The 12062-nt window shown below is 46.0% G+C and overlaps 1 protein-coding gene across 1 annotated transcript in view; it reads right to left on the bottom strand.

Annotated features, from left to right (window-relative positions):
• POLR3F (RNA polymerase III subunit F) overlaps window positions 1-12062 on the bottom strand; it is a 159985-nt gene that overhangs the window by 98865 nt on the left and 49058 nt on the right. Inside the window, exon 4 of the mRNA XM_085611768.1 lies at window positions 574-641. Within this exon, the coding sequence (XP_085467894.1) occupies window positions 574-641 (68 nt within the window). The remainder of the gene's footprint in view (window positions 1-573; window positions 642-12062) is intronic.

Below are 12062 nucleotides of genomic sequence, written 5' to 3'. Positions count from 1 at the left end.
TAAAAAAACATATAAGACATGGTTGTTAAGGAGGGAATAGATTCTCACAAGATGACAAAGGCATGTGCTACAATACGGAGTCAGAAAGGTACTAGTGGATTACCTTCCAAACTTTTCCCTTTTCATAGTGTGTGGCCAATTATTATGTGTACAACTATTTTGTAATACTGTGTGTGCTCGCTGAGGGTCTGACAAACATTCTGAATTAGTTCTAATCACCTTTCCTCGAGCCTCATGGCCTCCCCAGCTTTAACACTATATGCTTTCTTTCTGTGCAGTGATCCCGCAATAGTGCACATTCCCAGAAAGGAAAGGTTCTAGCAAACAGGGGCCCAAGCAAACAGACTCCCTTAACATTCACCAACACCCCACCTCACCTCACTTTGCATCTCAAGCAACCCTAAGCAATACAACAACCACACTCAACCCTCGGAAGTTGTTTGACACGCCCTTTGTAAGCGCCGTGCCTCATTCGGGATATCGATATAATCCTTCCTGAAAACGGGTTGCGGTCATGCCGCATGTAGTACCTGGCATTCCTAAAAATCGAGAAAAGAATCTTGAAAAATGTACCTTTGTTGTTCGCATCTTCAATAATTTGATAAACCAGCTTCTCTTGGTTGTCCGACCCTTTCATTTTTCTGTAATAAAGGGAAGAACAAATTGGGACCTTGTAAATATGGACTGACCACCTTATGATTTTCTTTAAGTTTCCTCGAATGCATTGTGTACAATAAACTGCTTCAGACATTTGAGGATCAACTGTTAAGGACAATTTTATTTAAATGTTCCACCCAACTGATATATATTAGCATGGTACTTTGACAATGGTCTGCTTGAAGGCAATTGAGAAGCAAGGCCTCCTAAACCCTTCTTTCTAAGACCTGAATAATTTCTGTAAAGTAACATCCACAATTAGTGCAGCCCAGCAGTAAAACACTGAGCACATTCAGAATCTATGCCTTGAATAACAAGCATTGGCATAGCCAATAGGTCTCACCTTTGGGGCCTTAAAAGTGTTTAGACAGAGCTATTGGCTTTGTTAACGGTTTTAATATGTGTTGTAGAGCATTGGGAATGTTGTGCAGCATGTTTAAAAGTTATGTTTTAATAAAAAAAGTGTTATAACTATAACCTTATATATAACCTAGAAAACATTATATACAACTGAAGTACCCTAATAAAAACCAGAATTAACACCAAAAATGTGTTCTAGTTTTTTTGTTTATGCGATGCTGTTAATTTTTCCCTGCCTGTTCTAATGCTTTTTTGTTATAACTTTTATTGTTAGGTGGGGGCAGTTCATCATAGTAACATAACATAACGTGTATTTGTAAAGCGCACTTTCACCCGCAAAGGGGCATATTGGCGCTGAATAGCAGACGTCTATTGGTTACCCAAGAGCTGGAGCAAAGAATGGTGTGTGTAAAGAGTGGCTGGCATAGTGACCGTGGACAGGAGATGGCTCCATGGAGAATGATGGTTTGTATAGTCCAATAGCGCTATGCTCCTTTGAGGTTTAGAGATTTGAGCTGGCTTAGCTTAGAGTAGCATTTTGAGGCATAGGTTTAGTTGTATCAGTGTGTATGAGGGAAGTGAGAAGGTGTGTGGTTGCCTGAGTATGAGGCAGGAATGTAGTGCAATTGGGGAGTGTGGTTTCAGGCTAGAATATATAGATTATACAGTTGCTTGGGCTCTTTAAGGACGGAAGCATATAGAAGTAACAGCTACAGTCAATAAACACTTGTTCCTGTTGTAATACGCATGTCTCAACAGTATCCCAAAGAGCAGGCCTCTTGTGCAGTTCATGTATTACAAAATATTAACAAATTAATAAAGTGCGCAAAAATAAATAAGCAAAATTGAAAATTGTAAAATGTTCCATAAACACAAAGGAATTTGAAATAACAGACTATAAATTAAGTTGGTGTCCTCAGATTAATGATCAATAATGCAACCTTCAAATTGTAATGAAACTGTAGACTTTTTTGTGTTTGTTTGTGAATTAAAAAAAATATCATTGAACCTGCTTAAGACGGGGTCCTTGGATTCCAGTAATGACTTAATGGGGGTTACCGGATTCCTATAACGATTCAATGTAGTCAAAAAGTTAAGACAATCTGTCTTTCTTGACTAGTCGCAATTGGACACCAAAGGCAATTAAACGTTCTACAGGCGTACTGTGACGAAGATCATTTGACTATTACTTGGACAAGAATTCAAATTATGATATCTATGGGAAAGAAATTTAATTTTTATTGAATCTTTGGAAATATCAGACTAGCGGTGGTCTTGGACTATAGATATCTCAGAGTGTTATTTACTAGTAAAGAAAATGGAAGCAGCACTGGAAAATTACTTCAAAAGGAACACAGCAGGCTATGACTGATCTTCGTGGATCTAACTACTTTAATGGAGGGTACTCTTTTAAAACTTTGCTAAAGACCTTTAAAAAAAACAGCTGTCTTAAATGCCTCACATGGCAGTAATGCCCTAGTTCTGAATTGCAAGTCTGGCTGGTATGTATTCGCAAGCTGTATGCAACAGTGAAAATGAGTTGGCTATGTCGAAACAAAGGAGTATGCTAGACCTGGTTAGAATACAAGAGATCAGTTATTTTGGACCTACACACATTTTCTTATTGACAAGCCCCAATTTAGGGTAAAATCCGATTGTTTCTATGTTTCTCGGGTTGTTTCTATGTTTCATGATCTTGTGTACATTGGCAAAAACTCTCTGAAATTGAGTAAATCTAGCACATTTGGAAGTGTCAGGTTTTCACTATTTAATGTGACATTGCTTGAAAGTCATCTATAGTTTATTAATGGTCTGACTGGTACTTACGTTGCATCGTTTGAATATATACAAACATGACATTTGGGAGCACAAAGAAAACTAAAAATGAATTCTTGAATGTTTCTGGTCCTCTTGGTCCCTTAGTGTTCATTTGTTCAAAATTAAATTCTCAAAAAATAAATATTTGGCCTAGTTGTATTTGTAATACGGCATTAAATCACAAGTGATTTGATATTTAATTTTAATGTGATATCTGAGTGTTTTATGAACCTTTAGATGTCTTAATTAAACATAATTCACTTCCTTGAAAATGTAACATAAAAATTAAAGAACAACTGCAAAAATGTAGTGCCAACAAAACTACGAAGGACACATGTACATGAACTCCCTTCCCTAAAATATCACAAGATAAAGCAAGCCTCCTAAGCAAAAAAAAAATAGTGTCTAGCCCTCTTTATTATCCTCGATAGGGAGGACAATAGAAATGTACATAAGGGAGTGAAAAGAACCTTCAGATGAAATAAACAGGAAAAACTGCACGTTTATTTTCTTCATGTCTGTCCATCATGTACACATAAGATTAACTGATGATTGAAAATCACTTACAAGGCATAGTTTTTACCTAAAAGATGTTCCAATCACTACGCACAGAAATAGGACATAACGTCGCATGATGCTGGTCACGTGATATTGCGTCGTTGCTAAGGACTTTGTAATGGAAACAAATCACTACCGCATCGAAGTCCGATAAAATCGAAAGCAAGCTGGGGAAATCAGGCTGTCAAGATTCTTTGTTAAAACGGGAGGTAAGGTGTCGTTCGGTGGCATCCCCTCTTGATCTGGGACAGCTGGAATTGGTGCAGTTGCATGTCCTGTTATACGCGCTCCAAATGTTTTTTTTTATCCAACATTACTTTCCATACTGGGGATTGTAGTTAATACAACGATGCTTTGAAATGTTGGACTATATATCAATGCTAAGTAATAAAAAAAAAAAATCAACAACGGTCTTGAGGTGTCACACGATATGACAGCTTTGCAGAAAGCTACGTTGATTCGGGATCTATGTGCATTGCATGATGCATCCTGCGTATGGGTGTCATGAAGAACGTGATATGTTAAGTCAGCCATGATAACCTTGGGTCGAGTTCGCACTAAAGTAAACTGCAAGAAAAAAAAAGACCACAACCCTGCACTTCGCTCTGACCAACCCGGACCCTGTCAAGCGTCTGCGACACTTTTCATCCTATCTAAAACACAAAAGGCGGCAGCAGGGTAGGTTATCACCGCCCATTCCATGACTAAATCTCCCCGGGTCACTCCCAATTCAGCGACGGCTACAGATTGCTGGACGCGTTAAGCAGGGGCACATTCAAGCCTTTGGCCGAGGAAGAGGTTGTGAGAGAGAGGGGGAGCAGGAGGTGACCTGGCGAGTGGTGCGCGCACGCTTGGGAGAGCAGTCTTCACTTTTCAAGCACTGCACTCGTGCTTGTGGCACGCTGCTGCTCGCTCCCGCAAGGTGGATGCCGCCACAAGCACGAGTGCAGTGCTTGAATAGTGAAGACCGATGGCTAAAGGCACTCCTGGAGCAGTGCATGCACGCTGCCTAGGCAAGACCTAGAAATCAAGATTTCTGCTTATAAGAACAGGCCATACCTGTGATAAAGTGCAGGGAAGTAGCAGTAAATACAGTAATCCCTCCATCGCCTCTGCACTCATAGCATCTATGAACGTTTGAGAGATTCTCCACGAATCGTAGGGACTTGGGAAATCCCCAGGATGTAGAGGACACATACCATACCCAGTCGTAATTTTCCACAATCACAATACACAACAAATAAGGGGGAAGGGTCCCAATGTTCAATGCCCAATGAGCAGCGGGTGGTGGACACAGGGCCGATATTGCATTAGGTGAATCCTATATAACGAGCAATCCCTAAGCAGATCCTAATCCCAAAGCAGGAATAACTGATGGGAAAACGATGGCCTACCCTTGTCACCACAGGCAAGTGAACTTTTCCTAGAGGTAAAAGTATGACATAGAATAGAGAGGAGGGTATGAAACATGAGCAGGTGGTGAGGGGCTGATGGCCACACTTTCTCTTAATCCACGTCTTCTCCTAGATAATACATCTAAACATGAAACACTACTTTGGAAAACTACCTGTAGGTCATTCAGGGTTCAGTGATTCCAAACTCGTAATCATTGTACTATAAGAAAGATTGAGTAAACTGATTTACTCTAGATCACAACGGAATACATTAGCATGAAGTATGCGATCCAGAAAAGAAATAAAAAGAATAAAGAACAGTAAAACTATTTCTAGGGTGTTTAATGCACCAAACCTTCTCAATGGCTTAATTGCATGGAGAAAAGAAAAGAGAACAAGCATTGGCATAGCCAATAGGTTTTGCCTTTGGGACCTTATAAGTGTTTAGACATGCAGCACATTATCACCCACCTGGCAGATTTCTGTAATGGAAGTAGTACTTATGTAAAGTGCTCTTTCTTTCTCTCTCTCTCTTCTCTCCCTCTAACATCCACAGAGAGGTCAAGAGGTCATTGAAAACAGCCATCAACCAGCAGTTCGGGAGATTTTGTGGTTAGACAAACTAATATTTCTGTGAATTACCTAAAACTTCTAAATGAAAGTTCATCTAGTCGTTCTGCACTCTCTATGCACCCCAACACTACTGCACCCTGCTTTACTAATTTTACAGGAGTAGGTAAGACTCCCCGATAACACCGCTCATTCAACGCCGCCCGAGCTCAGGCCCTGCCCTAAGGACACCTAGGCGTTCGTTTCCATCTAGGAGGGCGGGAACAAGAGTTAACTCACATTTCTGACCAGAGGAACATGCTTTGAAATAACAACAAGCATTTACAATGCAATAGGTCTCGCAATGACATTGTTTTGAGCTATTGATGTTGGATATTGCAATGCCTTTAAAAAAATTGAAAGGCATTGTTATTTACAATACCAAAAGCAACACCTATTGCATTGCATAGTGCGGTGTCCGTGAAGACGGTGCCGTGCTTATTAAAGTTAAAAAAACAAAGTGTGTTGGGGGGCAGAGAGAGAAAAAGACATAAAAAGAGTGCCACAGATCGGCATACACAGAGGTTAGTTTATACTATTTAAGAATAACCCCAGCCATGTCTATATACAAACATCGAGATGAGCTGTGCTGGTGGGGGGGCGAGGTGGTGTTAATTGTAGGGAGACTGGAGTTGAGGAGGAAGGGAAGAAAGGGACAGTGAGGCAGGGGGTGTGGCGGATGAGACGCAGATGCCTGCAGCATTACTGACCTGTCATGTCCTGCGCCGTGTTGCCTTCCATGGTCACTGTGGCAGGATAGCCGCCATTGAGAGCGGGTGCAGGTGGGAGGGGGTCCAGAGTGAAGGGAACACTGGAGAGGTAATCACAGGTGCCTGCTGCCAGAACCCGCGGCTCCCCCTCCCCGCTCCCTCGCAGACGCAGCCAGTGATACTGCCAGGGAGGGGGCGGAGAGGGCTCAGCTGGACCAATGCGGGAGAGGAGTCTGAGGAGAGCACAGGACTGGGGTACATGGCAGAGGAGGGAGGGGGGACGTACAGCCAGATGGTGGCATGCTGGTGGGGGCGAGGTGGTGTTAATTCTATGTCAGGACCGGAGGCTCCGATTAAGCTTCTCAATCTTTACTATAGAAGCTCACAGCAGCCAATGAAAACACAGAAATAAACCATGTGACAACCATAGAGTCTCTGCCATATAAGGACCCTGCCAGCCCATAGAGTCCTCTTTCTTTGCTGCTCCGCAGCCAGTTAAGTGCATTTTACCTTTTCTCTTTATAACTGTTGATCGCAAGTTGCCTTTATCGCTAAGCCTTGTTGTTGGCATTGTGTTGTATTACGCGCTATTGCGAGCTAGACGTTCGCGCTATTGCGAGCTAGACGTTCTTCTTGTGGGACTGTCCCTCGTTTCTGCGTGTCGCGCTGTACGCGTCTACCGGCTTTTCCCTCTTCCCATTTTAAATTTGCCTTCGCGCGTGTGTGTGTCGGCGAGGTTTGTTCCCTCGCATTGCCGGTTATAGTGGAGCGGGAGATTGAGGAGCGGGGACGCGCATCGGATTGAAGCGCAGTCCCCTTTCAGCTTTTACGAGCCTCGGCCAGCGCGCATGCGCGGCGGCCATATTGTCCTCATTGGGACTTCAACGAACGCCGGAGCAGCGTTTTCCATGCTTCTGACCCAGGATTGCAGCGTTTTGGATCCTAAACGGCTCGTTTTTGCTCCTCTGACGCCCTTGATGTGTATTCCTTCTCAGGGGCTGTAAAATTGTGCATAGGCTTTGCCTAGAGTGGGGTTTTTGTTGCAAGCCCTCTCCCTCCACATTCTAAACTTATCCAGAAGTCACCTGTGGGTGTCTGATTAGGGCTTGCCTGGGGTTACCACTCCCCCTGAATTCATATTAGAACTCTAATAATTGGTGAATAAGCCAATCATTTCCTCCAGGGTCATCTACTGCACTCGTGCTGAAACAATGTCTGAGTACTATGAGGAGGAATACTACTACTATGATGAGGAACCCTCTGGGTCGATGGAGTATGACCTCGTTGAGGCATTGGACGCGGGTGTCCAGCAGTCAGTAAACACGGCTTTGGTGAGGGCGATGGGGCCCCTAAAACGCCATCTTTGCTCTTATGCACAGCAACAAGGTTGGCTGCCAGCACCTGGCTCCCGCACTAAATCTGGGGGTAAAGGAAGGGCGAACCCACACGCCGCTGATTTCGCAAAGTTGGCCAAGTCAATGGCGGAGCAAGAACGCTCAGCTTCTAGGGAAGCTACAATTACTGAAATTTCGCAAGAGGATGATGGCCACGATACTTCCCCAGACCCTACTTCTGACGAAGAGGAATCCCCTCGCCCAGCCAAAAAGGCACGGAAGGAAAAGCATGCCGGCCCGTCCTCGCCACCCAAGGTTCTCACCTTTGAGCCGGCGGATATTATCCACCCTAATTCTTCTTCCTGGTTGCCGTCACAAGAAGTGGCGGACTATGTCCAGTCGCATCTGCGCCAAGCATTTGATACCGATGTGCGAACTCGGCTGAGGTCGGAATGCCCTAGGCCGGACCTGGCGGACAAAGTGGCGGCTACCCCGGAAGTGGACCCGTCAATGTTGACATATTTGAAAAAATATTCCAAAGACCCCAAGAAAGGCCTAGATAGGTCCTGGAGGTCCTGCCAGGATAAACTGCTGGACGTCATTGGTCCCCTGACGAAGATTCTAGAGATGGGTTTTCGGGCCAAAGAGTCGGCCCTTTTGATTAATCCGGATGAGCTGATTGGCTGGGCACAACGGGCAGTGTGCCAATTAGGCAACGCTAATTGTGCGCTATCGACGGAGCGGCGCCGATCCATCCTCCTGAAATTAGATCCCAGGTTAGCTGAATTGGCCACGTCCGAATCAGGTCCGCTGGCCCAAGGTCTGTTGTTTGGCCAACCTTTTTTAAAGGAACTCACAAAGTTTGTGGCCACCTTCAGTGGGCTGGACAAGGCCCAAGGTTCTTTGAAACGGGCTTTCCGCCCGGTTTTCGGCAGGGCCGGACGCTTTCGTGGGCGCTCGTTCGGCCGGGGCTACAATCAAGGCGCCCAGCGAGGTCAGCAAAGAGGAGGTTACCAAGACAATTCTGCCAATACCTCCAATTTCTACCCCTCCCGCCGTTCAAGGAACAGATTCCGCAAAGGTGGCAGATTTGGAGGGAACTCCAACAACCAGCATGATGCCGCAAACTCAGGTGAGCCTGATTCCTTTTTCGGAGGTGCTTTTGGGGGGCAGGGTGGCATTTTTTCTAGACAAATGGCGCGAAATTTCGCAAGATGCATGGGTGTTGCAGACTGTACAGGGTTACAAGTTAGAGATGTACAACTCCCCTTCGCAAAAGTCCCGCCCGCCCCCGCTGTCTTTTTCCCAACAAGATCGCGCTTTCATCACGGAAGAAGTCAACTGCTTGTTACGGAAAGGCGCGATTGCGCCTTCCGTGGTGCACCCGCATGGGTTCCTGAGCACAGTCTTTCTGGTGGACAAGAAAGGAGGCGGATCCAGATTAGTGCTGAACCTCAAAGAGTTCAACTCCTGGATTGTTTACAGGCATTTCAAGATGGAAGGCATCCATCTATTACGCGATCTCCTCCAGGAAGGAGATTGGATGGTCCGATTGGACCTCAAGGACGCGTATCTGTCCATTCCCATTTTTCCCCCCCACAGGAGGTTTCTTCAGTTTATCTGGGAGACAGTTTGTTACGAGTACAAAGTCCTTCCATTCGGCCTCTCGTCAGCACCGTGGTGCTTCACGAAGCTTCTGAGACCGGTAGTGGAGTCTCTCAGGGCTCGAGGAGTCCGCCTCATAATATATCTGGACGACATAATAATTTTGGCGTCCTCCCCTCAGACGGTCCAAACACACCTCTACTGGGCGATACATCTACTGCAGAGTTTGGGGTTCATCGTCAACCCACAAAAGTCGATGTTGGTTCCCTCGCAATCCATAGAGTTCCTAGGGTTCTTGATAAACTCTCTATCATGCCAGCTCTTGCTTCCAATGACAAAGATAAAGTCAATCAAGAGGGAACTGCGACTTGTCCTTCGCAAGCAAACGACTTCCCTGAGATCGTTGGCCCGCGTGGTGGGCCTACTGTCTTCTTCCATCCAAGCGATCTTCCCGGGCCCCCTTCACTACCGGGCCCTCCAGCGGCTCAAGATCCGACATCTCCGGAAAGGTCTCAGCTACTCAGAACAGATCCCTCTCTCCGAAGAGGCGAGGCTGGAGATGGATTGGTGGTTGAATCACATGGAGGCCTGGAACGGCCGAGCGCTTTTTGGAGCGGCTCCGGATGTGATAATCGAATCGGATGCCAGCCGATGGGGTTGGGGAGCCCGTTGCGACACATTGACCACGGGTGGTCGCTGGTCTTCGGAGGAATTGCGCTTACATATCAATTGCCTGGAGCTATTAGCCGGTTCTTTTGCAATCAGATGTCTTTCACCGCAGAAAGCGGATTGTTGTATCCTCCTCCGGATGGACAATATATCGGCGGTACGCTACGTCAACAAGTTGGGTGGTACCAAGTCGAAGATGTTGGCGGAGATCGCCAAGGATTTCTGGCATTTCTGTCTGCAGAACAGACTTTCGGTCGTTGCAGAATACCTTCCCGGCTCCAGCAACCAGGTAGCAGATTGGAATTCCCGCCATCTGCAGGACTCCAGCGATTGGAGGTTGTTACCCACGGTGTTTCGACGCCTGACACAACTTTGGGGTCCTTGCCTGATAGACTTATTTGCATCTCGACTGAACAAGCAAGTTCCCCAATTCTTCAGTTGGAGGCCGGATCCAGAGGCGATAGCCACGGATGCCTTCCTACAGGAATGGCCGACAACTCTCTGCTATGCATTCCCTCCGTTTCTCATGATCCCCAGGGTCCTAGCGCGAGTCAGGACTTTTCGCGCGGAACTCATATTGATCACCCCTTTGTGGAGGGCTCAGGCATGGTTTCCGGTAGTGTTAGCCATGAGTTGTGCGATTCCGATTCTTCTTCCACGGGTGCACAACCTATTGCTGGACCCTCTTCAGAATCCTCATCCCTTGGTGGCATCGGGCCAGCTCCCACTCGTTGCTTGGCGGGTTTCAGGGACAGATGGAGTGTCCCGGGCCTTTCACACGAGGCTAGCAACTTCATCAAAGAGGCCTGGTCGGCCAACACCCATAAGAGATACTCCTCATCTTGGAGAAGATGGTGTGATTGGTGCGCTCAACGGGACGTGGATCCCGCTTCGGCACATGTCTCTTTAGTGGTCAACTTCCTTGCCTCCTTAGCTTCCTCTGGTTTAGCGTACAGGACAGTCAACAACTTCCGGTCCGCGATATCGGCGGGCCATCTCCCCTTAGACGGTAAACCCATAGGGGAACATCCTCTGGTATGTAAATTACTGAGAGGGGTCAGGATGGTGAAACCTCCTTGCCCAAAGTATTCTCACCTCTGGGATGTCTCGGTGGTCCTTAAATTTCTTGAAGCCTGGCCTTCCAACAGATTCTTATCTCGGAAACAACTTTCGGCCAAGTTAACTATGCTCCTATGTTTGGTTTCTTGCAAACGGGTGTCTGATGTACGGGCACTGGATTTGGCAGGGCGTAGATTTACCCCGGACGGTGTGCTTTTCATTCTATCCAGGAGAACCAAGTGCAACACCACTTCAGTCACGTATCCAAGTTTTCCCACTAATCCTAAATTGTGCGTGGTACAGTGTATTAAGGATTACGAGGTAAGTACTGAAGAATTTCGTACTAATATGCAGGGGCAGTTGCTTATCGCTCTGCAGAAACCATTTCGCCCAGTGACTCCAGCCACTTTATCTAGATGGATGCGTTGGCTCATGGGCGAAGCGGGAATTGATACCTCCAGATTTGGAGCGCATTCTGCACGCGGAGCCATGGCTTCGAAAGCGTATTCGTCAGGTGTCAGCCTGGTAGATATCATGAATACAGCTGACTGGTCTAATGAGAGTACCTTCAAAACGTTTTACCATAAACCCATTGTGAATATTGCGTCAATGGTGGTGGATCAGCTTTGAACAAGCATAATCGGAGCCTCCGGTCCTGACATAGAATTAAAAATTTGCGAACATTCGTGACAAGAATTTTCAATTCTATTAAGGACTACGGAGGCGAGGATTATCCCACCCACAGATATACATTGTTTGATGTAATGCTGCTTATTCATCATGCTGTACTCATGAAATGTTATGATGCTTATATTTCATCATGTGATGTTTGCTTATGCTACGGATTTGCATTTCTCTGTGTACTGTTTTTTCCCCCCCGTTTTTCTCATACTGTGAGGTGGCTTTACTGAGCTCTCTGGAACAGCTTTTATGGGTGTTTCCTTTCCTTTCTTCCAGGAACAGACAGCAAGTAAGCTGGATTATGGTTTATCGGTGACTGGATGACTACCGTTCGGTGCTCCGCTCCCGTGCAAGTTGTCTGGATCGGGATCCAGGAAGACGTTCGGCCCCGTTGGGCTTACAGTTCCTTGGTTTGGAGAAGGCCCTGGCTATCGGTGATCCTCGAGAGCAGGTCGTGCTTGGACTTAACTATCGTTCCAAAGAAAGAGGACTCTATGGGCTGGCAGGGTCCTTATATGGCAGAGACTCTATGGTTGTCACATGGTTTATTTCTGTGTTTTCATTGGCTGCTGTGAGCTTCTATAGTAAAGATTGAGAAGCTTAATCCT

The sequence above is a fragment of the Triturus cristatus genome, chromosome 6 (assembly GCF_964204655.1).
Source record: "Triturus cristatus chromosome 6, aTriCri1.1, whole genome shotgun sequence".
In the NCBI taxonomy this organism is placed as follows: domain Eukaryota; kingdom Metazoa; phylum Chordata; class Amphibia; order Caudata; family Salamandridae; genus Triturus; species Triturus cristatus.
The sequence above is the reverse complement of the archived record's forward strand: the minus strand, read 5'-3'. Positions and strand labels throughout refer to the sequence as shown.